The 22,011-nt window shown below is 32.9% G+C and overlaps 1 protein-coding gene across 2 annotated transcripts in view; it reads left to right on the top strand.

Moving 5' to 3' along the window:
* The window catches only part of SLC12A2 (solute carrier family 12 member 2), an 84,590-nt gene that overhangs the window by 49,729 nt on the left and 12,850 nt on the right, over nucleotides 1-22,011 (top strand). For both annotated transcript variants that reach the window (XM_032476640.1, XM_032476641.1), the window contains exons 11-19: nucleotides 4-111; nucleotides 1,171-1,294; nucleotides 2,255-2,356; nucleotides 3,812-3,967; nucleotides 5,259-5,358; nucleotides 9,610-9,721; nucleotides 11,171-11,311; nucleotides 16,561-16,667; nucleotides 19,876-19,955. In XM_032476640.1, the coding sequence (XP_032332531.1) occupies nucleotides 4-111; nucleotides 1,171-1,294; nucleotides 2,255-2,356; nucleotides 3,812-3,967; nucleotides 5,259-5,358; nucleotides 9,610-9,721; nucleotides 11,171-11,311; nucleotides 16,561-16,667; nucleotides 19,876-19,955 (1,030 nt within the window). The remainder of the gene's footprint in view (nucleotides 1-3; nucleotides 112-1,170; nucleotides 1,295-2,254; nucleotides 2,357-3,811; nucleotides 3,968-5,258; nucleotides 5,359-9,609; nucleotides 9,722-11,170; nucleotides 11,312-16,560; nucleotides 16,668-19,875; nucleotides 19,956-22,011) is intronic.

Here is a 22,011-nt window from a genome sequence, read left to right on the forward strand (position 1 = left end):
AAGGTAATGAGCATGGTGTCAGGATTTGCGCCATTAATTTCTGCAGGTATCTTTTCAGCCACTCTTTCTTCTGCATTAGCATCCCTTGTGAGTGCACCCAAAATATTTCAGGTAAGTATATTCACATTACAAGCTTTATTAGAGGGGGAGTTAAGGCAATATATTTCAATTTGGGATTTTTAATATTTTAGTTTATTTGTTTACTTTTATCAACCCCATGTATTTATATGTTATATACAGACACATATGTCGGCTGGTATATTTGATTTTATGCATATAACTGTGAATATGTATACTTATATAAACACTTGTGCGTTTATCTACTGTCAGAGTGTGCTTTTTGAGTTGTTTTTCTGGAAGTGGGGATGAGTTTTTGCTTTTTTGACATACTCTTAGCATAAATTTTCATAATGTCTTACCAGGAATAAAAAGTGAAGTCCAAGACCATAAATCAAAAGAATTAAAGGATCTTGTTACTATTAGCATGATGCCAACTTAAATATTTCATTTTACAAATATTTGAATGTCTAATATATGCCATACATTGTGTTAGGTACTCAATGTAGTGATAATAATATAGATATTGTCTCCCTTTAGTGACCGTTAAATAAACAGCTGATACTGAATATAAAATACTTTTCATTACTAAAACAAATGTAATTGATTCTACAGCTTTGTAATTTTTTTTTTGTTCTTAATTTTTTGTTGTAGTTACTTAGTACAGTAAAAGTATAGAATTTTTTCTAAAATTATTTTCAGTATTGTTTTAAGAAAAGTGATTAAGTATTATAATTAGGATTTTTGTCTCTTTAAGTTTAGGCTTTGGATTTGATTTTCTTAAAGTAGGTCACACCTCTGTTATACTTCTTAAGCTTCCAAATTTCTTCTATATATATGTCTGCTTCTTTGACTATCTTCATGTAAGAATTTCAGCCTGGGGTGGGGTAAGATGACTGAAAATTCAGTGGTATTCTAAACCTCCTACCTTTCTGATGTTTGAAATGTTTGAATCTCCTTTACAGTTTGTAGGTGAAGCAGTGTGAGGGGAAAGAAAGAGGACCAAGAATTAGATACTTGGGTTTGATTCCCAATTAACCTATTGTAACTGTAAGCAGATCTGCATATCTTACTTTGATATATTTGATTTTAATATTTACGTTTCTTCCTTAGGCCCTATGTAAGGACAACATCTACCCAGCTTTCCAGATGTTTGCTAAAGGTTATGGGAAAAATAATGAACCTCTTCGTGGCTACCTCTTAACATTCTTAATTGCGCTTGGATTCATCTTAATTGGTTAGTCTATAAATGGTGTGCTAATGTAGATATTGGTGCATTTACAGTATTAGCTGTCAACACTGAATTATTAAATTATAAACAAAATATTATTTTCCCTACTATACTAAGTATGTTTTTGATCAAAGGAAAGTTGTATTAGAAAATACTGCAAATATTTATTTAATAAGGAAGCATAAGGAAAAGTATTCCAGTGTCTTCCATGACGATAGAACCTCTGCTGATCTGTTTGGCACTTTTCCCTCTGATTGCAAGGGAGCTGAAGGGTCTTTTGCTGCTAAAGAAGACCTTGGACTTTCATTAAAAGTCTGATAACGCCACAGGTGTGGAAACAACTCCCCTGTGATTCTAGGAATGTATTTGGTGTAGCTACCGGTTGGCAATATTTAGTAAAATTTCCTACAATCCAACAGTTATTTTTAGGAGTTTTTACCCTACAGGAATTCACATATATAAAAATATTTAGTGTTATTAATTATAATAATGAAAAAGGAAGCATCCCACGTATCTATCAACAGAAGAATGAAACTGCAGAATGATGTTAAGCAGTAAAAAAGTGAATAAACTTGGTTTTCATATATTAATATGGATGAATCTCAAACTTAATACATGTGAAAAAGTTAAATTTTGGAATGATAATATAGTATGATATAGTTTATGTAAATTTTAAAACACCCAAAATAGTACAACATAATGCTTATGGACCATATATATATATGTAATAAAACTATATATTGTCATTGGAAAGAATATTCCAATTTTGGAACAGTGAGGTATAAAAGGGGTGTATCTTAAGTATAAAAGTAAAGTAGATAAATATATATGGCAAAATTCATTAAATCTGGGTGGTAGATGTAGGAGTATTATGTCATTTTCTAAAGGTTTGAAATAATTCATAGTTTTGAAGAGTTAAAAAATGTCTCATATGTCAATTAAATATGCTTCGTGTTTCTTTTGCAGCTGAGTTGAATGTTATTGCTCCAATTATCTCTAACTTCTTCCTTGCATCGTATGCATTGATCAATTTTTCAGTATTCCATGCATCACTTGCAAAATCTCCAGGTGATTTTACATTTTTTAAAAGTTCTGTAAATGTGGTAATGTCTTTGACTTTGGAGAAAAAACTTTAACACGTTTTAAAAGATGGCATGTAGGGGGTTAGCTCATTATTGCTTCACTCTGCCTTTATAATTGAGTCAAATTAAATAAGTCTTCAAACTCTCTTATCATGAAGTTTACTGGTAATATTTTGTTTCTTATCATCAAAGCATTTAAAATAGCATTAATCTCAAATTCTGACTCATACTATGAAAGAATTATTTTCTTCTTTTTTCCCCCTATTTTATTGTTTAGCTGATTGCTTTTTCAGTTCTAAGAATATTATTATGATATTGTTAACCTGTCCGGCAGTATTGTTAACACAGTGAGTTCTGTGAAGTTCTAATATAAGGGGCCTTTTTCAACTGAAAAAGTACTCCATTTTCTTTTTTGTGGGCATTTTGTTAGAAACCATCACAACAGTTGGACATTAGGGAAGGAAATGAAGGTCCAAAAGCACTTTTCCTTCTAAGGGTCCAAAAGTTTTTCAGAACAGAAGGAAGTATGGAAACTTAGGACAGAAACAGCTTCGGTTTTTACTTTAATAATATAAATTGTAGAGGTGGGTGTGGCTGTGGCTATGAGAGGGCAACACAAGGGATCCTTCTTTTGTTGGACTCTTCTTTATCTTGATACACTAATATCAGTATTTTAGTTGTGATATTCTGGTATCGTTTTGCAAGATGGTATCAGTGGGAGAAACTAGGTAAAGGGTCCCTGGAATCTGTATAATTTTTTCAACTTTGTGTGACTCTGCAGTTATCTCAAAATTAAAAGTTTAGTTTTTAAAAAAGAACATAAATTTTATTGAAATGATTTTAAGATAGTATTTTTGACTCTGGAACTACCTATGAATGAAAATTTTAAAGCATGGGTCTTTAACATTTTTTAGAGTGAGCTTAATACATACTTCACCAAATGGGAGGATAAGTTTCTGTAGTCAACTCTTAGTTTTTCTAGTGACTAGATGAATTTTTAACAATTCTGAAGAACAGTTAGTTTGAGTTGTTTTATATATACATTAGAATTTAGAAGTCTCATGTTAAGAACCAGAAAACAAAGCCGCAATATTAAGGACTGAATTTGAAACCTAATTTTTTAATCTTCTTTAGTGTTTAGTATTTGCTGAGGTACGTCAATTTGTATTTTTTTGGTAAGGAACTTTTTAAATACAGAACTAGTAAGATAGAATAATGTGAATGTAAATAGATGTGCCCACTTGATGGCCATCAAGAATCATGAAGTTAAATTGTGATCAATAATGGTCTGACTTTACTTTTATATTTTAACCGTATAGTTAATACTTAAAGCCCTCTCACTGTAGAAGCCACAAAGAAATTTGTGCATACGTATGTACCATTGTCTAAAACAGATGACGTATCTGAGTAACTTTCATTTATCTATTTTATTTATTGTTAGGATGGCGTCCTGCATTCAAATACTACAACATGTGGATATCACTTCTTGGAGCAATTCTTTGTTGCATAGTAATGTTTGTCATTAACTGGTGGGCTGCACTACTAACATATGTGATAGTTCTTGGACTTTACATTTATGTTACCTATAAAAAACCAGGTCAGTAGCCTTTTCTATTTAGTATTTCAAGCTCGAAAATGTCTAGAAGCTCTTTGTAACTTTTCATATCTAACCATCATGTTTTGTATATTTGAAAGGTACTTTGTGTAAAATCTAAACTACTTGATTTCCAAATATATGTAGTTTTAATGAAACAATTACTGCAAGGCTTTTTATTCTATGGAATTCCATTCTTACCCATAAGTTAAATATAACTAATCCTGTTTGTAGAAAAGTAACAAATTCATATAACTATCATTCTGTTGCACTTGATATATTTTTAAATTAATCTTTGAAAGGATTATATTTGCAGTACTTTAGTAGCTGTTAGCCTAAGAAGCATATGTATTACCTACTGTGGTTTCAATATCTACTGTAATTTGTACCACGGAACTAAAAAACAAAAAACTAGAAGTATCATAGTATCTTCCCACTAGCTTACTGTGTAGTAGGGAAAGTTGGACAAACATGTTTTAACTGTTACCCTAGATTACCTAGAATGTGTAATGCTGATGGCTGCTGGGTATATCTCCACATAAGAAGATGATGCTACAATCTATTAGGGTTAGTCTAGTATTTAGTATGAGAACCAAGAAAGTCCACTGAGAAAAGTTTGAAAAGTTTTGGCCCAATAGAATAGATTAGTAAGAGATAAGAGTAGTTGCGGTATAGTCGTTTTAAACAGTGAGAGAACATTTTGTAATCCAGGTAAGAGACAATGAGGTTTTGGATTAGAGTGGTGGCTTTAGAAATGAAATAGACAAAGAAGATACTGCTTTTACTATTTTAGGAGCAGTTATTTCTTTCATGTGCCTATTCAGTCTCTAACGTAACAAATGTCTAGAGTCATCATTCGAGTCTGGGCTGTTTATTCAATCAGGAGTAAAATTAGCCTGTTCAAATAACTTGCACTTTTAAGTACTTTATAACAATTACAGAACTGCCTCTTTCCTTTTAGACCTTTGGCTGTATAAACAACAGTTTTTAAATATTTTGTTTATTTGTGACAGACTCTTTTTAATTGTATTCTTCACAGCATGTCTGCTGCCCTATCATGTCAGCCTTTTCGAAATTGTACTTTTTCTTTAAATGTAATTTATACTTCAGATTAACATTGTCTTAATGTCCTGCCATGAACTTGAACTATTAAATGTTCCAAGTGAAATAGTTTATTTTAGCAATTGACTTTAAAGATGTGCTAGCATTGTTTACTTCTCTGTATGTGTCACGCTGGTTATGGATGGTTGTTACTGCTGGTGTTAAATGGTGAACAAACACTGTCCTCCCACAGATGTGAACTGGGGATCCTCCACACAAGCCCTCACTTACCTGAATGCACTGCAGCATTCAATTCGACTTTCTGGAGTGGAAGACCATGTGAAAAACTTCAGGTAAAAGATAAGACAAAATGTTTCTATGTTACCTTAAGTGGCCATCAGTTCGTTTATTGTTCAGTAACATTTTTATTTGCTGGTATTTCATGAAAAGTTTTCTAAAAGCATAGAATATTGTTTTTTGTTTAGGTTTGATTTGAGCAGTTTATTCAAAAATAAGGTTGAGGTTTCTTAGCAAAATTTTGCAGAGATAAATTATCTTACAAAATAAATTACCTTACAAAAAACATTAGGAAAGTTTTGGAGGTCTCTCATTTGAAAACTTTTAAATAGTAGGTGTCATAAGGTGAACTTCTTCCCTATGTGGGTAACTACTGTATAACTACTGAGTATGGAATTTATATTTTTGACATCTTTGTTTTATAATTTTACTAAGGCAGAAAATGTTTTCATGTTAGTTGCTTCTTTCTCATCATTGAACTGGAAACCAGTTTTAGTGATAAAGGAATTGATTAATGCCTTCAAGAGCATTTCTTACTACTTCAATAAATTGTTTTCTTCAGTAAATTGTTTTATATTTTATCTAATGAAATATAGTTTATTTTATCAGTTATCAATTTAAAAACTTTTTAAATTTAATATGCTTCTAATAATTGATAAGATTCGGTTATTAAAGAAAGCACTTGTAAATCCAGAAATATTATTTACTTATATACATTTTTAGAAATTATAGATTATTATTTATATTGAACAATAGTATAAAAATAGGCTTATCATTGTTTAAAAATAGATTGTTAAACAGTCATTCTCATACTGTTCACATACGCCTGGCTGTGGACAGGTGATTTTTCATAGTCATGAGCAATCAATTCTCATCGGCTTCTGCACAAAAAACACAGAAATAAGGTCCTTGTTTGTCAGTAAACCAAAAGACAAAATCTTTTTAAAGGAACTCTGAAGAGTGGATAAGCACCAGAAAAGAAGTTCTCTATCGAGTTTCTCCCAATAAGAAACATCTTTGTATATTCTTTTTGTTACTTTTTGGGCCCCCCTCCCCCCAACTTATTTCCAAAATGAAAGGTTTCCATAGACCACAGATCTTCAGCTTTGGAGTAGACAGAAACTGGAAAAAGACAGAGAAATGAGAGCTCTCAGAGGAAAACTTTAATTACAACACATTTCGAACATCTTGAATAGTTGATGCCAGAAAATAGAAATCGTTCCTTTATATAGAAAGTTATAGCCCAAAACTGAGAGTATGACCAAGAGTCAGAGTTAATTTATCATTAATAAAAAACTTATTTTGGCTTATAGTAATGAGAATTTTTTAAAAATTTTATTTTAGTAAATGTTTTTAAATTTTTATCAGAATTGTACATGAATATAGTTTAAAGAGGAAAAACTTAGGTTTGTTTTGAAAATTAGTAGTTACCCTATTTCTCATCCCTGTTTCTCTCATACGACAGGCAACCACTTTCAACTCTTGGCTGAATCGTGTAGTATGTTTTACTTCATACTCCCAAATAACATGTTTGCCTCGATGTATTTTTTGAGGTTTAATTTTAGGCATTATCTGTTGATGTCTTTCATGTATGACCACCACACACAAGAACCCTTCTCTTTATCTCACCCTCCCAGTACATCTTTCGTGTCATTATTTGGACTAGATTTTGTTTGATCATTTATATCTTTATGATTTTTTAAGCATGATTTGTAGGTCAGCCATGTAGTAAGTTACAGTTGCTTTTTTTTCCCTGTACAGCCGTTTTGTTTTCTATGTAACCAATAATTTTCTCTCTTCTTTTTTTTTTTTTTTCTGTTTAAATTTCTCTTTACCACTATCTCAGCCTTCACCAAACTTGCTGAAAGAGTTTGTTTTCTTCGCTTTGTAGTTTCTATTTCCTTGAAGCATCTTTCTCCCTATTTCCTGTTTCTTTAATTTGGGTTCTTAGATTTAGCCTTGTCTGAAGTATCTGTGATCCTCAGCCAGGGAAGTTCTGTATTGGTGGGTTCAGAACTTGTCACAGAAGCTCTTAATGTAGATTAATGTGGCTTTGCTGGTTCTTTGAGAAGTTTAAGTCATCTTAAAGGCTTTCTTTTTTTTGATCTGATTAGATTTCCCAGAAAAGAATCTTGTAATCTTCTGCTTGTTGATAATGTTCTGGCTACCGGAGTTCTAAGAGCCAAGTAGAAAGGCAGCTTGGAATTTTTGAGATTGAGCATATAGTAAATGTTCTCCTAACTTCCGTACTGAAGTAGCTGCTCCCGCTCTCAGCTCTTACTCCCAGACCAGAGGCCCTCTCTGATGAATAAGCTCTGGCCTCACAGAATTGGAGAGAGGCAGGGATAGTTGCCCATCATAGTGATGGAAATAGTTTGGGTTCATGTAGGTGTTTCTTCTGCAAACTTTAAACCTTCTTATTTTAGTTTCTTTAATACATTATCCCAGCCACTTCCAGAGCTATCTGCTGCCTCTGAGTCCCAGGCATTTTGATGATTCTTAGGTATACAGTCAGGCAGCATCACAGTTTCCTCTTACGCTCACTTAGCCTGTGCCTGACTTGTCAAATCGTTTATTGTCTTCCATCTGCTTTCTGGCTTTAAATATCTCAGTGCTATTGTGTCCTATACTCTTGTCCATATTTTGGGGGCCTTAAAATTTCCCATCCTACCGTGGAGATTTTTGAGGAAGGACTTAAATGAAGGCAGATGTTCACTCTGCCACTGTTACCAGAAGTCATTCCTAATATATTTTGTACTATACCTTTTTTGGTATGACAAAATTATACCAAATTATGCCTTTATGGTATGTTTACTGTTTGGTAAAGATAGGGACTACAAGTGTGTTTTTCCACAGTAATAGGTTATATTAGAGTGTAGATTAGCTACCATAATAAAAAGATGAAAAATATGCAGTGGTTAAATAAGACAGACATCAGTGTTACGTGATAGTCCAGATGGATGGTTCATGGTTGGTAGACAGTGGCTGCACTTGATCATTCAGGTCCCACATTCCCTGTGTCTTATCACTCTGCCATCCCCTGGGACGTGTTTTTATCCACGTGGTCAAAGTCATTGCTACCTCCACAGTCTAGCTTATAGGTAAATGCAAGAAAGTATGAAGGGTGGCCAGCTCCCTTTTTAAAATGACATGATGTGGAAATAGGAACATCGTATGGTCTGTAAATCATTCATAGGGCCACTTTCAGCTGCTAGGAAGGTGAGGAAATGTAATGTTTAGCTGGGGAGCCATATAACATGCTAAAGCTGAAATGGAGAGACTGTATTAGTAGCACTCTGGGCCATAGAGGTTGATTTCATGTTTGGTTGTCTCAAAGCAATTTCCCCAGACGGGATTAGTTTTTCAGATAGCTTGCTAAAATTCTGAATAAGTTAGTATTTTTTTAAGTCTTTATTCAGATTTTCATGGTTATTTTCTGAGCATGGTTAGGAACTACCCTAACAATTGAGTAGTTAAGTCAAAATTTTAGTCTATTTATTATTTAGTCTATTTATTTAGTCTATTTATTATTGTTGAAGTTTCTTTTAATTATATACATTGTTGTGTTAAAGAATTTTTGTGAATCTGTTTGAATTTATAAAATAGATACCTGAATACTTTTTCCTCAAACAAGATTGACTTTTATTTCTAGTTAGCGAAAATCAGGACTTAAAAATAATATATGAAATATATGAAAATGTTTGTACAGACAATTGAATTCAATTCTGGTTTTCATCATAATTAATTAGAATTAAAACTTTGAGTTCAAATGGAAACCTTTTCTTCACCACAGGTGGTTTTACTCATATGACAATAGTCGTTAAAAGTTAAGCTAGATTAAGGAAGGCTAATATTACAAAGTAGAATTAACTATGATGTGATCAAACTAAGGAGGAAAGTGACCTGTTTTCTACATGAAGGCAAGGCTATGCTTTCAGGATGTTGTGAACTCTGTGAAAGAACTTAAATATTTATTACCTTCAGAAGATGAAGAGTTGTTATATATTTTTAATTAACATGGTCCTTTCGTTCTATAATACCTACCAGAATCTTGATGTATAATATTACCTATCAACTTAGGACATTTGGCATGTTTGTCCCATGAAGGTTTTGTTGCTGTATTTCTCATGTACCAAGGAACCCTGGTTAAGTCATCTTCTGTAAGAATCTTGTGGCTTGTGTCTTAAGGACAGTTGCGTAAAGAACAGTCTAGCGTAATATCTTTAGAGAACCAATGTAACATCATGTCCATGTTACCAAAAGCCTAAATTTCTCTAATTTTGTTTTTCTTTTAAATCTTAAATTAGGCCTCAGTGTCTTGTTATGACAGGTGCTCCAAACTCACGCCCAGCCTTACTTCATCTTGTTCATGATTTCACAAAAAATGTTGGTTTAATGATCTGTGGTCATGTACATATGGTAAGTATTAGTTTTGTTTTCTGTACTAAAAGATTTTTCAATTTGTGTATATAATTTATAATTTGTGGGTCTTTGTAGATTTGAAATAATTTGAATAGATTTCAGCAAATTATATTGCTTTGGCTAAGAAAAATAGCTTCTTGCTAACTAAGGAGCCTAAATGGAATTTAGTATGTGTGTTTTCTTACTGATATTTCTCAGCAAATCTTGAGAATACTGGAAACATTAATTTACCACAAAAAAGGAGGCTGGAGAAGGTGGACAAATCATGATAAATATCTAATATCTGTTATTTAAGAAGAGCAGAGTGAATGCTGAATGTCCACATTCAGACACTTTAATTGCTCATTCATTTTAGTTTTATTCATGAGTAAGAAAATTATTAAAAATTAGGGATAAACGTCATTCAAAAATTGTTTTCTGTTTTGGGCATCTTGGCTGTTAAACACCATCACTAGGTGATGGATCACCTTTTCTGCATAAGAAATTGGAGTATTTATTTGCCAGATGAACTTTTCTCCCAAGCTCTATTGTTTGTCGTGTTTTGGTGCTAGAAATACATGTTGTATGCCCCACGTCCTAGCCCCTGCTGGAGTTGATCTTCTACTCCTATAGTAGTGAAGTCAGCTGCATGCATTTGTGTGCGCGCGCGTGTGCGTGTGTAGGGTAGTGGAAGAACACATTGACTCCATTTGGGACTTGTGGAGTTTTTATAGTTTGTCTCCAGATTGGTTAATTCAAGCTGGGGTCTTGAGCATAAGAAATTACAAATGGGGCAATGTTTCTACTAGGAAAGATAAATTGTATTTTTCCTTTACTTATTCATGTATATTTAGGATGTGCTCTTAATCTTATTTTTAGATTTTTCTTCATACATTTTAGGTAAGACATGTAACACATTTTATGTGTTGCTTGCAAGGATCAAAATAGAATTGCAAGTTAAAAACTCATTTCCTTTCTTCTGTTATTTCATCGTTTCACAGAAGTATGAAGAAAAATGTATTTGTATGGCTCACTTTGATATTTAGTTATATGACTAGGTTACTGAGAATTAATTTGGTTGAAATTAACATTTGGTTGAAACAAAAAACAAGCTGGGAAACTTTCTGTAGAAACACAGAAATTCTCTTATTCTTCTTTGTGTAATTTCTTCTCCATTTTTAATTTCTAATTTCTCTCATTTACTTAGTATTGAAAACTTATTTTTCGGTCTGTGTTTCTTCCTCTTTTCTTCTACCTTCTACTGTCACCCTCTGCATTAACTGTTCCCTCAACACTATCTTTTCATAATCTTAAGTATTGGAAAGAATTCACTAACATGAAAATAAAATGCTGTTATTATGCTCTCTTCCACCCATGTTTAGAAACTTTGTTTGAGCCAAGATAACAGGAAGGTTTTTATAAAGGTGGAATAAATAACCTTTCATTGTTCATATTTTTACCTTAAAGGGTCCTCGAAGACAGGCCATGAAAGAGATGTCCATTGATCAAGCCAAATATCAGCGATGGCTTATTAAAAACAAAATGAAGGCTTTTTATGCTCCAGTACATGCAGATGACTTGAGAGAGGGTGCACAGTATTTGATGCAGGTAAATTTATTGAGCCTTTCAAATGATAACATTTTAGTTTTGTGTAAGCTTTTAAAAACTTTTTTATTCCAGGTTTCATTGTTCATATTGATACAAATAGTAAATCTTTTAAAATATCTTTATTAAAGTAGACTAATAGAGTTTATACAATTTGAGAATTAAAGGGACTATAGAACTACTGCGCTGTTGGCTGTAAATAGTAAAGAACCTATTTGGGAATTATCCTAGCCTGTTCCTGTTCTTCTGTAAGATATTCCCCATTCACTCCCTACTGCACCACCTCACTAGGCTTTTTGAAGAGTAGTAAGTAATGGCAGTCCTTAATTTTTTAAAAATTATAGATCCTTATTATGTTTCTCACTATTATTTTACTAGTACTAAAACTTCTCTTTCAGTTTTGTGTGTTGCATAGTAGCTGGAATGTGGGGTTTGTACTAAACTGTAGGTTTAAATGCTAGCACTGCCACTTCCTTATTATGGATTTTGGACCCAGTAAGTTGGTTAACTTCTCTTGAAACTCAGTTTCCTCCACTCTTAGAGGTTGTGGGGAGACAGTGTTTGCCAACTTATTTTTATAGGAACCTCTTCAAAAGAAAGCTTAAGCAAGATCCCATTTACTGTGTTAATTGTGGGGCTGCTTTGTTGAAGTAGAGATGGGAGGCGCACAGTGCCGTTGCTGAGCCTTTTCTGTTGTGTGTTTTTTAAAACTTGACAAGCACAGGGTTAAGAATAGCCTAGGCAATCCTCAGAAATAATAAGGTGTGGGAGTGGGCTTGCTTTGACAGGTATAAAGCCCTATCATTAAACTATCATGATAAAGACATTGTGGTATTGAAGGAGTGCCAGACAATTCAACTAATGGGACAAAACAGAGAAGAAATAGAGCTACTTGTATAGGAAATTTTAATACACGACTGAGATAACACTGAAAGGATGAGCTGGGATAATTTACTATGCGAAAAAAATGATAAAACAGATCCATACAAAGACCACATTTCCAGAGAGATTAAAGACCTAAACATGAAATGCAAAATTTTTAAGCTTTTAGAAAAAAATATAGAATAACTTTTTGACCTTGGACGAGGAAAGTTTTTTAATTGAGACACAAGAAGTTGAACTATGAAGAAGAGATGAGTTATTTTTTAGTTAACACTTAAAATTTTGTGCTTCTAAAGAAAGCATGAAAGTAATAAACAAAGCCACAGAGCAAGATAAGATAACATGTTACCAGCAAAAGAATATGGTCTACATTATATAAAGAAATACCATAAATTAATGAGAGGGGAAAAAAGGAGCTAAAGATATTATAAGAAGAGGAAATCTAAATGACTGAAGTAAAAATTAAAACCACAATACAGCTTTATTCCATAGTCATCAGTTGGGAGGTAGGGTGTAGCTCAGTGGGAGAGCTCATGCTTAGCATACATAAGGTCATGGGTTCAACCCCCAGTACCTCCATTAAAATAAATAAATAAACCTAATTACCTGTCCCCCAGGAAGAAAAAAAAAAAAACCATGGTCATCAGATTAACCAAAATTAGGTCTGCCAATACCAAGTGTTAGAAATTGTGTAGAGCATTTGGAGATCTTTGAACTGCTGTGGTAAATACAGATTGGACAACCAATTGGGACAGCAGCCTGACAATGTCCTGCAACTTTGAAAGTGTGGGTATTCTGACACATTCCCGTTCCTAAGTGTATACCACAGAGAAGCTTGTACACATGTGAGGAAGGCCATATGAAACTTCATAGCACTATCATTTGTTACAGTGAAAAAGAAATTAAAGCAACTTCAACAAACATCAATAAAATTCTTGAAAATAATCATGCAGTGGATTTCCATATAGTAGTGAAAAGGAGCTATTCATATCAACAGGGATAAACCTCAAAAACAAAAACTATTAAGGAAAATAATAAGTTTTTTAAAAAGAACAATATGAAGATATTATAAATTAAAGTATGTAAAATAAAACTGTATAGGTATGTATGCCTAAATAATGGAATTTATAGTAAAAATATAAGGAAGGCTTGAAAAGGATATATAGGGTCCTTGATTTGTGTTTGTAATGTTTATTTTCTTAAGCTGGGTGTATACGTGATTATATATTACTTTCTTTGTTCACTTTTGTATGTGAAATACTTAAATACTACCTGGTCATAAGGTTGTTTCTCATGGGTAAATCTTGCTTGGTTTTGTACAGTTTATAGGAACATTTTGATAACTACTTTATGTATTTAATAAATGTTATGAACAAAATGAAGTAAAATATTTCCTTCATGCAATGGTTCTTGACTTCAGCCTGCATCAGAACCACCTTGTAGACTTCTTAAAACACAGACTGCTGGACCCATCTTTACAGTGATTCAGTAGGTCTAGGGTAAGGCCCAAGAATGTGCATTTCAGATAGGTTTCCAGGTGATGCTGCTGCTGCTGCTGGTCCAGTCCAGGCATTCCACATTGAGAACCACTATTCTAGAGGGTTTCTGTGATATAAATGACAACATCGTTATGTTTGACAAGAGTTAGGATCCATCTTCCTAATCACTCTCCTCTACTTCACATACTCACCCTCATGGATCATGACAGTTTCCAGTGGAGGGCACAGGGAGGATGTATAGAACAGTATCATTTTAATAGCAAATGCTATTTCCTTTACAAAAATGCCCGAGAGATGGACTTTATTCTAGTGGGAGAGCTATCTGAGGACCTATGTAAAATATCCTTAGAAATATGTGCATTGTCTCTGTAGAACTAATCACTGAAATTTTAGTACATGTTGCCACTGAGAGTATTTATCTTTCCTTTTTACCTTCTGGAAACCTTTACATAAAGTGTCAAATGGCTTTATGTCTGTTAGAGGTTTGTAATCATTGTCAAAATAGTTCTTTTGTACATTGATCTTTTTCTACAGTGACTTATTTTAGAGTTCTAGAGATGCTCTTGTTAGATGGCTTTGTTTTACTCTACACTCTGACTTTTCCTTTCTTTGTCCCTTCATTTGTCTAGTTACTAATTATTATCGTAAGTATATATTTGGAGACTAACTATTTTAAGGAAGGAGCCCTTTGGCAGAAGGGCATTAACATTGCTAACTTCTTTGTATATTGGATCCCTCTCCCTTTTTTTCGTAAGGTATGAGCCACTTGATTGTCAATCCAGTTTTAAACTTTTATTTCAAATAGCGAAAATCCCTTGTTCTTACTGAAAATTCAAATTACATCATTATGGCCCTTTAAATCAAGTGGATCTCATTCAAATACTCCGTGTAGCCATAACTCTAACTCTACCTTTTTTTCTCTAGGCAAGGCTAGCTTAGAGTTACCCTGAGTAAACATACTGTTTCTGACACCTTTCCACTTCTTCATCAGCCACATTTTGAAGTAAACAGTGATTTTTAAAAAATTGTTCTAAAATAAGTAGACCAAAATAACTTAAAATTGCCAATAAGAATATTTGAAATATAAATTATATCCATGTCCTATAGCATCTTCATAAATGTGTGTGTGTGTGCGCGTGTGTGTGTGTGCGCGTGTGTGTGTGTTTATAGTACCATGGTATTAACTAATGATAATTTACAGCCATCACTATTAACTCAACATCTCAAAACTAACCATCCAGAACATGAAGCCAAAATTCTACAACAAATTCAACTTCATCACAATTAAAAACTGTTGTACATAAAAGGACAATAGCAAGAAAGTGAAAAGACAACCTACAGAAAGGAAGGAAATCTTTTCAAATCATATATCTGATAAGGTTTAATATCCAAAATATATATAGAATTCCTAAAACATCAGCAAAAAGATAGACAACCCAATTTAAAAATGGGCCAAAACTTGAATAAACATTTCTCCAAAGAAGATATAAATTTATAAAAATCACTAATAAGCACATGGAAAGATACTCAATATTATTAGTTATTAGGGAAATACAAATAAAGAATCACAATGATATAGCATTTTACACTGCTAGCATGCATGTAATTATGTAAACAAAAACAGGAGATAACAAATGTTGCTGAGGATGTGGAGAAATTTTACCCTGTGCATTGCTGGTGGGAGTATGAAGATGCAGCTGCTGTGGTAAACAGTTTGGTGGTTCCTCAAAAAGCTAAACAAGGAATTACATTATAACCAACAGTTCTACTCCTAGGCATACATATACCCAAAGAAATTACAATCAGGGAGTTAAACAGATACTTGAATGCTAATGTTTGTTGCAGCATTATTCACAGTAGCCAAAAGGTAGAAACAACCTAAGTATCCATCAACAGATGAATGGATAGACAAAATATGGTAAATTCATAAAACGGAATATTACTCAGCCCTAAAAAGGAAAGAGGTTCTGATTGATGCTGTAACATGGATAACCTGAAAGGTGATAGGCTAAATGAAATAAGCCAGACACAAAGGACAAATACTGTATAATTCCACGTTTAGGAAATATCTAGGATAAGCAAATTCAGAGACACAGAAGTAGATTAGGTGTTACTAGGGCCTAGAGGGAGAAGAGAACTGGTTACAGAATTCTTGTTTGAAGTGATGAGAAACTTTGAAAATGGGTTGGTTGTATAACATTGTGAATGTAATCAATGCCACCGAATTGTACATTTAAAAATGGCTAAAATTGCAAAATGTTTTATTTTTTATCAAAATTTTAAAAAAACTTAAAAGTGTGTATACAACCTTGGGAATAGAATTTTCAGTGTGTTTTAAAGTATTACGAAGGTAGAAGTTAATTGGATTTTGGGGCATATTTCTTAAGCATATTGAATTACAACTCTTGATGACGTTGCAAGAAAAACTGATGAAATTCTGACCTGCAGCCAACAATGCCTGTTTTCCATTTGGACTTTTGCTTCTAGGTTTTAATGACTGTTACTAAAATATATAACTAAGAACACCACCATATTCTTATGACTTTTATGAAAGATTTAGTATATTCTGTCATCTTTTCATAAAAATATGAACATTTTGAAGTCATAAAAGTAGAAAAATACACATTTAGAATTTTTCAGGTGTTTTGATTTTATCTTATATTTTGTATCATGTTTAGCCATAAGTAATACAATTAATGTAGTATGTATAATTTATGAATATGCATGTATTGGATGCTCAAGAATTGGCTGAGTAAGGGTACATAACTTTTAAATGTTTAGAGGCTGTCCATTTAGAGGAGTTTTTCATTTAAAAGACATTTTGTCTACAGTATGTCTTTATTTAAAGTTGTATTTTTTCCTATGGTTTAGGCTGCTGGTCTTGGGCGGATGAAACCAAACACACTTGTCCTTGGATTTAAGAAAGATTGGTTGCAAGCAGATATGAGGGATGTGGATACGTATATAAACTTATTTCAGTAAGTATTCAGTAACTTAGTGGATTCAGAAAATACTAATTTTGAAAGCCCACCTTGGTTTTTGAAGCCTGTTTCTCAGACAATCTCTACTAGTAGAAGCATGAGAATGAAAATAATCACACGGGGTTAATTGGGTTTTAAATTGATGATCTACAAAACAAATGGATCTTTCTAAGTTTCTTTATACACTCAAATATTCACGTAACTACACACACACACACACGCACGCATATACTCTTACTCTCTGGTTTCCTGTTTAAGTTAGTAAGCTTGTTCATATCCATGCAGCTGTTGCTGAGCAGAGTTCCCGAATGTTGTCAGACTCATCTTCTAAGCCAAGTCATTATGGTGCCTGCTCCTGAGGAAGGCCTGTCAGGCACATCATCACTGATGCCCTCAGAGGTTTAGGTTTATTTCCTTCTCAAACTAAATTGGCAGTTAATCATTTGAAAGTTCATTAAGTTATTTACATTTCTGTTTCTAAAATGCACTTACATGTTTGCTTTACCACCCCCTTCAAGTACTAGGTTCTGAGTTTACTATTCATTCTCCAGTTTTATTTCCAGTGTTGTTCATCAGACAACTTAGTTTTGATTTATATCACTTTAACTTCCCTCTTATGGGTTGTCTACTGAGTTCTTTTTATTCTTCTGTTACTTTATATTTCTTATTTTACTCTATCCATGTTATTAATTTTTGTATATGTATCTGTTTAATATATTACAAATGCTTTTTGGAACTGAGTTACTTAATAAAAAGAATATAACTTTTTATTTTTGCCAGATTTTCTTCTTACTCTTGAGAAGTATGTACCTTTCTAGTGTTCTGGGATTTACTTAACAGGTCCCTCTATCTCATTCGCACTGTTTTATAGGGGACAAGGTTTCCCTCTCACGACATCATACTTGATTGAAGAGAAGTCTTTTTCTTGCCATAGCTGCTGATGAAATAGCTGTTCAGTCCTTATAAAATATTTCTTCATATACAAACAATTGTCATTTTAAAAAATTTGTATTTGGCAAAATAATTCTAAGACCAGATTCAAATCCTCTTTCTTTGTGAATTTTTATCTCCTTACCCTTAACTCACTGGCACTATTTCCCCTCCTAGTACTCCTGTTTATCTACAGATAGAGCCATATCATTATTTGCCTGTATCACATGTAATAGTTTTATTTTTGTAGCTTCCTTGAAATGTCTTTGTAGAAGTGAGCAGTTCTCATACTTCACTTTTTAAAAAATCTCTTTATATTGCTTGGGTAAAGTGTACAGTGAATAAGATTTTCCAAGTAATTGTTGAATACTTTTAGTAAAATTCAACCCCTGCTGGTTTGTCATAGGTTGTGACTGCTCTTTGGCTTTGGGTTTATTATTTTTTGTAAGCAACATTTCATCCTACCTTTCTAACTTTGTCTTCTGTGCTTTGTATATATGGGGATTAGGGAAAGAAGGACAGTGTGAAAGAAAGACATCACGTGGGTCTTGAGCCATGAGTATGCTTTTTCTCTCTGAAGATGCAAGACCAGTGAGATGGAGAAATTATCCTAGAAAATAGAAGAAGTGACATTTTTGCAAATAATGCATTCATTATTAGTTGTAGTCTGTCATAATGGGAGTGCTGGAAGAACGGAGTCTTTCTGACTCTTACCTTGTAGGAACTGAAGCGAATATTTCCTCTGAGAGTTAAGTATGACTCAAGCACTCTATGTCAGGCAGTAATTTAAAGAAAGGTAAAATATTGTTCTGTGGTTTCTGGCACCATAGAAGTTGATGGTCATTTTAAAGCAGTGATACTGCTTACTCTTTTATTTTGTTACACTTACGTTTTGGTTGTGATTCTAAATACCTTCAGCAGTTGAGATATACTTTATTTACTGTGTATGTATTAACAATATGGAGGTTCTGAAACTGCAAAACTGATTTCTATAGCTTAAAGAAGTGGTATAGTTCATAGAAATTTTTATAACCTGTGGCAAAAACATTTAGCTATTTTAATCTGAAGTAAACTAAGAGCTACATTCCCTGGCTTTTCTTTAAGGAAATTGATTTTGACTCAGTTGATTTATTAAATACTTTAAAAAAAATATCTGTATTTATTTCTTCTCTAAAAATTAATTAGTGCTTTCACAGTATAGCTGAGAAAGGTTAACATTTCTAATTTTTATCTCCAGTGAATCTCTTTTGACCTTAGTTAATTCAACACAGAAATGAGGCCAAACATGCCTCCCTGTGATTTAAAACAATAAGACCATTTACAACGATACCCTGAACACATTCTTCTGTTTTTATTAGTAGGAGCAAAAATTTGATCATTTTGTTAGATTTTAGCTTTTTCTGTTTGTTATGTCTGCCTGTGGATTAATGTTATTATTTTTATATACATATAATGAATATTACTTAAAGTTATGCCTGTTGGCACTCCAGGGGACAACCTGAAGTTTTGTAATTTGAAAGTCTTTCAGTAGTTTTGAGAGGAATTTAGGTCTACATGATTTATGGTCTTAACAAAGTTTCCAAATTTTGTTTTCAGAGTTGTCTTTGAGAATTTAACGTATTTTACATGTGTCTAGGATGCCCTTGTTTGAGTTTAAAAATATTAAAAAGACATATGAATACGTGTCTGCAAATGCATGTACAATCTTAGGACTACTTTTTAAACTAGTTTTGTATCTGCAAATGCATGTACAATCTTAGGACTACTTTTTAAACTAGTTTTGTAAAAACTTTATAATTACTTGAAAAATACCCTTTCTTCTTTGATAAATGATCCCTCCATATTCTACAGCCTGCTCTCATTCTCAGTAGAATCTGTCTTCTTTGTCTTCATGTATTTCTTTTGGCTCTAAGGGTATGAGCCTAAATTAAGTATGATGGGATTTCTGAGCATTGTTTCTCCTTGAAATTTTAGTTTATTTATGATAGGATAAAAATACTGCTTTAAACAGCTGCTGTAGGTAGAATATCAGTACTACAAATATCAATACTTCAGTAATTTTTAGAGGAATTACAGAAAAGGGGAAAAGAGAATGGTGTAGGATTTGAAACTAATGTGATTATCGCCGTAATTTTTAAAGCATATTTTAAAAATCAGACATTATAGCTGAAAGTAATTTTAGAAGTCTTCTACTATTGCTTTCAAAATTATAGAGGAAGAGACAGGAACTTTTATGATTTCTTTAAAGTTTTATTCTTTTTTTTCTCTGTTATAGTGATGCCTTTGATATACAATATGGAGTAGTAGTTATCCGCCTAAAAGAGGGTCTGGATATATCTCATCTTCAAGGACAAGGTAAATCTTGTTTGAAATATGTTTCTTTATTTTAAAAATACAAATTACTTTGTTAGAAAATTATATATAATTCTACTAATTCTTCAGTAATCTGTTCTGTGTCATATACTTACTGTGTGGCGCTTTAAGATCAGATCTGTTTGGCTCCACCAGAGTTTGTGTTTTCTCTTTGTACCAACCTGAATGGTGGCTAGTAATTATTAATAGAATAAAATTCACTTCAATCATAAGTTTAAGAGAAACAAACATTAGTTATGATTGTAGTTTGGCCAGATTTGTAAAATTACATGATAAATAATCAGAGGAAAAATTTTAAACATTTTTATGTTTATGAAAGTCATGCTTTGTACATAGAGGCATATTAGTAAAGAAAAACTTAACTTTGTTATATCTTTTACTCTTTCTTCAGAAGAGACACTATAAATTATTTTTTTTAACTTTCTCATTTTGAAGTAATTATAGATTCACAAGAAGTTGCAAGAAATAGTACAGAGGCATCTTGTGTACCCTTCATCCACTTTCCCCCAGCAGTAACATCTTATATATCTATAGTTCTTTATCAAAACCAAGAAATTGACATTGGGACAACTTACATATCTTACTTAGATCCCCCAATTTTACATACTTGTGTGTTCCTGTGTGCCTGTGTGCACGTGTGTGTAGTTCTATGCCGTTTGTCACATACGTTGATTCATGTTACCAGCACCACAGTCAAGATACAGAGCTGTTCCATCACCACAAAGATCTTTGTGCTACTTTCATCATACTCCTCCCCTGTCCTCTAACCCCAGACACCCACTAATCTCTTCTCCAACTATGTAATTTTTTAAGCATTAAAATTTTTTTAATTAAAACCTATTAAAGTGTACTTATCACTTTTGCCAACTTTATAAAAACTTTGGAAAATTCCATACCCTCTAGTGATTTCCTGGGAGTTTAAAAAATACTATAAGCTTAAGAAAGTTTGCATACCTAATATTTTACCCTTATCAATTAGTTAACTAGATCATCAAAATTAGCTAAGCCTAAATAGCTGAGAGGCATATAATGAACTTTTGTCATCTATTTATGTATTTAAACTGTTTTAATCCTCCCAGTCCCCCCACCATTTTAAGGGTATTGTGTAGTTCTGAAAGGAATGCTTTGAAGTCTTTATCCATGTAACACAAAAGTATGGCCTGCTGAAAATGCATTTTGTTACCTCTGGAGTAGGCCTTGCAAAATACTATTTCCATTCTCTTTTGCTCTAACAGTAATTTAGGTGTAGGGGTACCTGTTAACTCTGCATAACTATTAGTAGTATTCCCTTTTACTCTCAAAAGTATCACAGTTTGGCTAATAAATTATATAGTTCTATAATTTGCTGAGATTTGAGTGTGATTGGAAGTTTGACAAAATATTTTCATGTGTTTATAATCATGAGAATTGTTTTGAAAGCCTCGTTTTTCATCATTAAGATTTGAAGACAGGAATTTGGTTTAGCACAGGGCTAAAGAGCATAGGCTATGGTGTCAGATACACTTAAAAAATTCCAACTTTTTCTCTTAGTAGTTTTGTAGCCTGGGCAAACTTGCTGACTTCCAAGCCTCAGTTTCCTCCTCTTTACTTCGTAGGGCTATTGTATGAAGATCAAATAAGAGATACTGCCTGTGAGGCTCTTAGCATAGTGCTGGCATCTAGGCTTACATAGTTTCTGTTGCTATTTCTCTTACTACACACATATCAGTGATGAGGATTATGAATAGATGATCAATTTCATATCATGTTTGTCTTTATATGTTTTAATGGTGGAAGCTAAACGTTTACTAACTCCTTCCCAAGAAGCAGAAAATGAAGAAAGTGCCTTAAAAATAGATTTTTCAACATGAGCTTAGGAAATGACTTTGTCCCCTAGTTTCAGCATGGATTATCACATTGTTTACTTAAGAAATCATTTTAAACTTAACATTATTTCATAATAAACTTTGCTTGAAATTGTCATCTAGTTGATATTACACCATGATGCTCTCTTTGGTTAAGATAAGATTTAGATAACATTTTGAATACTTTTATGTCT

The sequence above is a fragment of the Camelus ferus genome, chromosome 3, assembly GCF_009834535.1.
Source record: "Camelus ferus isolate YT-003-E chromosome 3, BCGSAC_Cfer_1.0, whole genome shotgun sequence".
Classification (NCBI taxonomy): Eukaryota; Metazoa; Chordata; class Mammalia; order Artiodactyla; family Camelidae; genus Camelus; species Camelus ferus.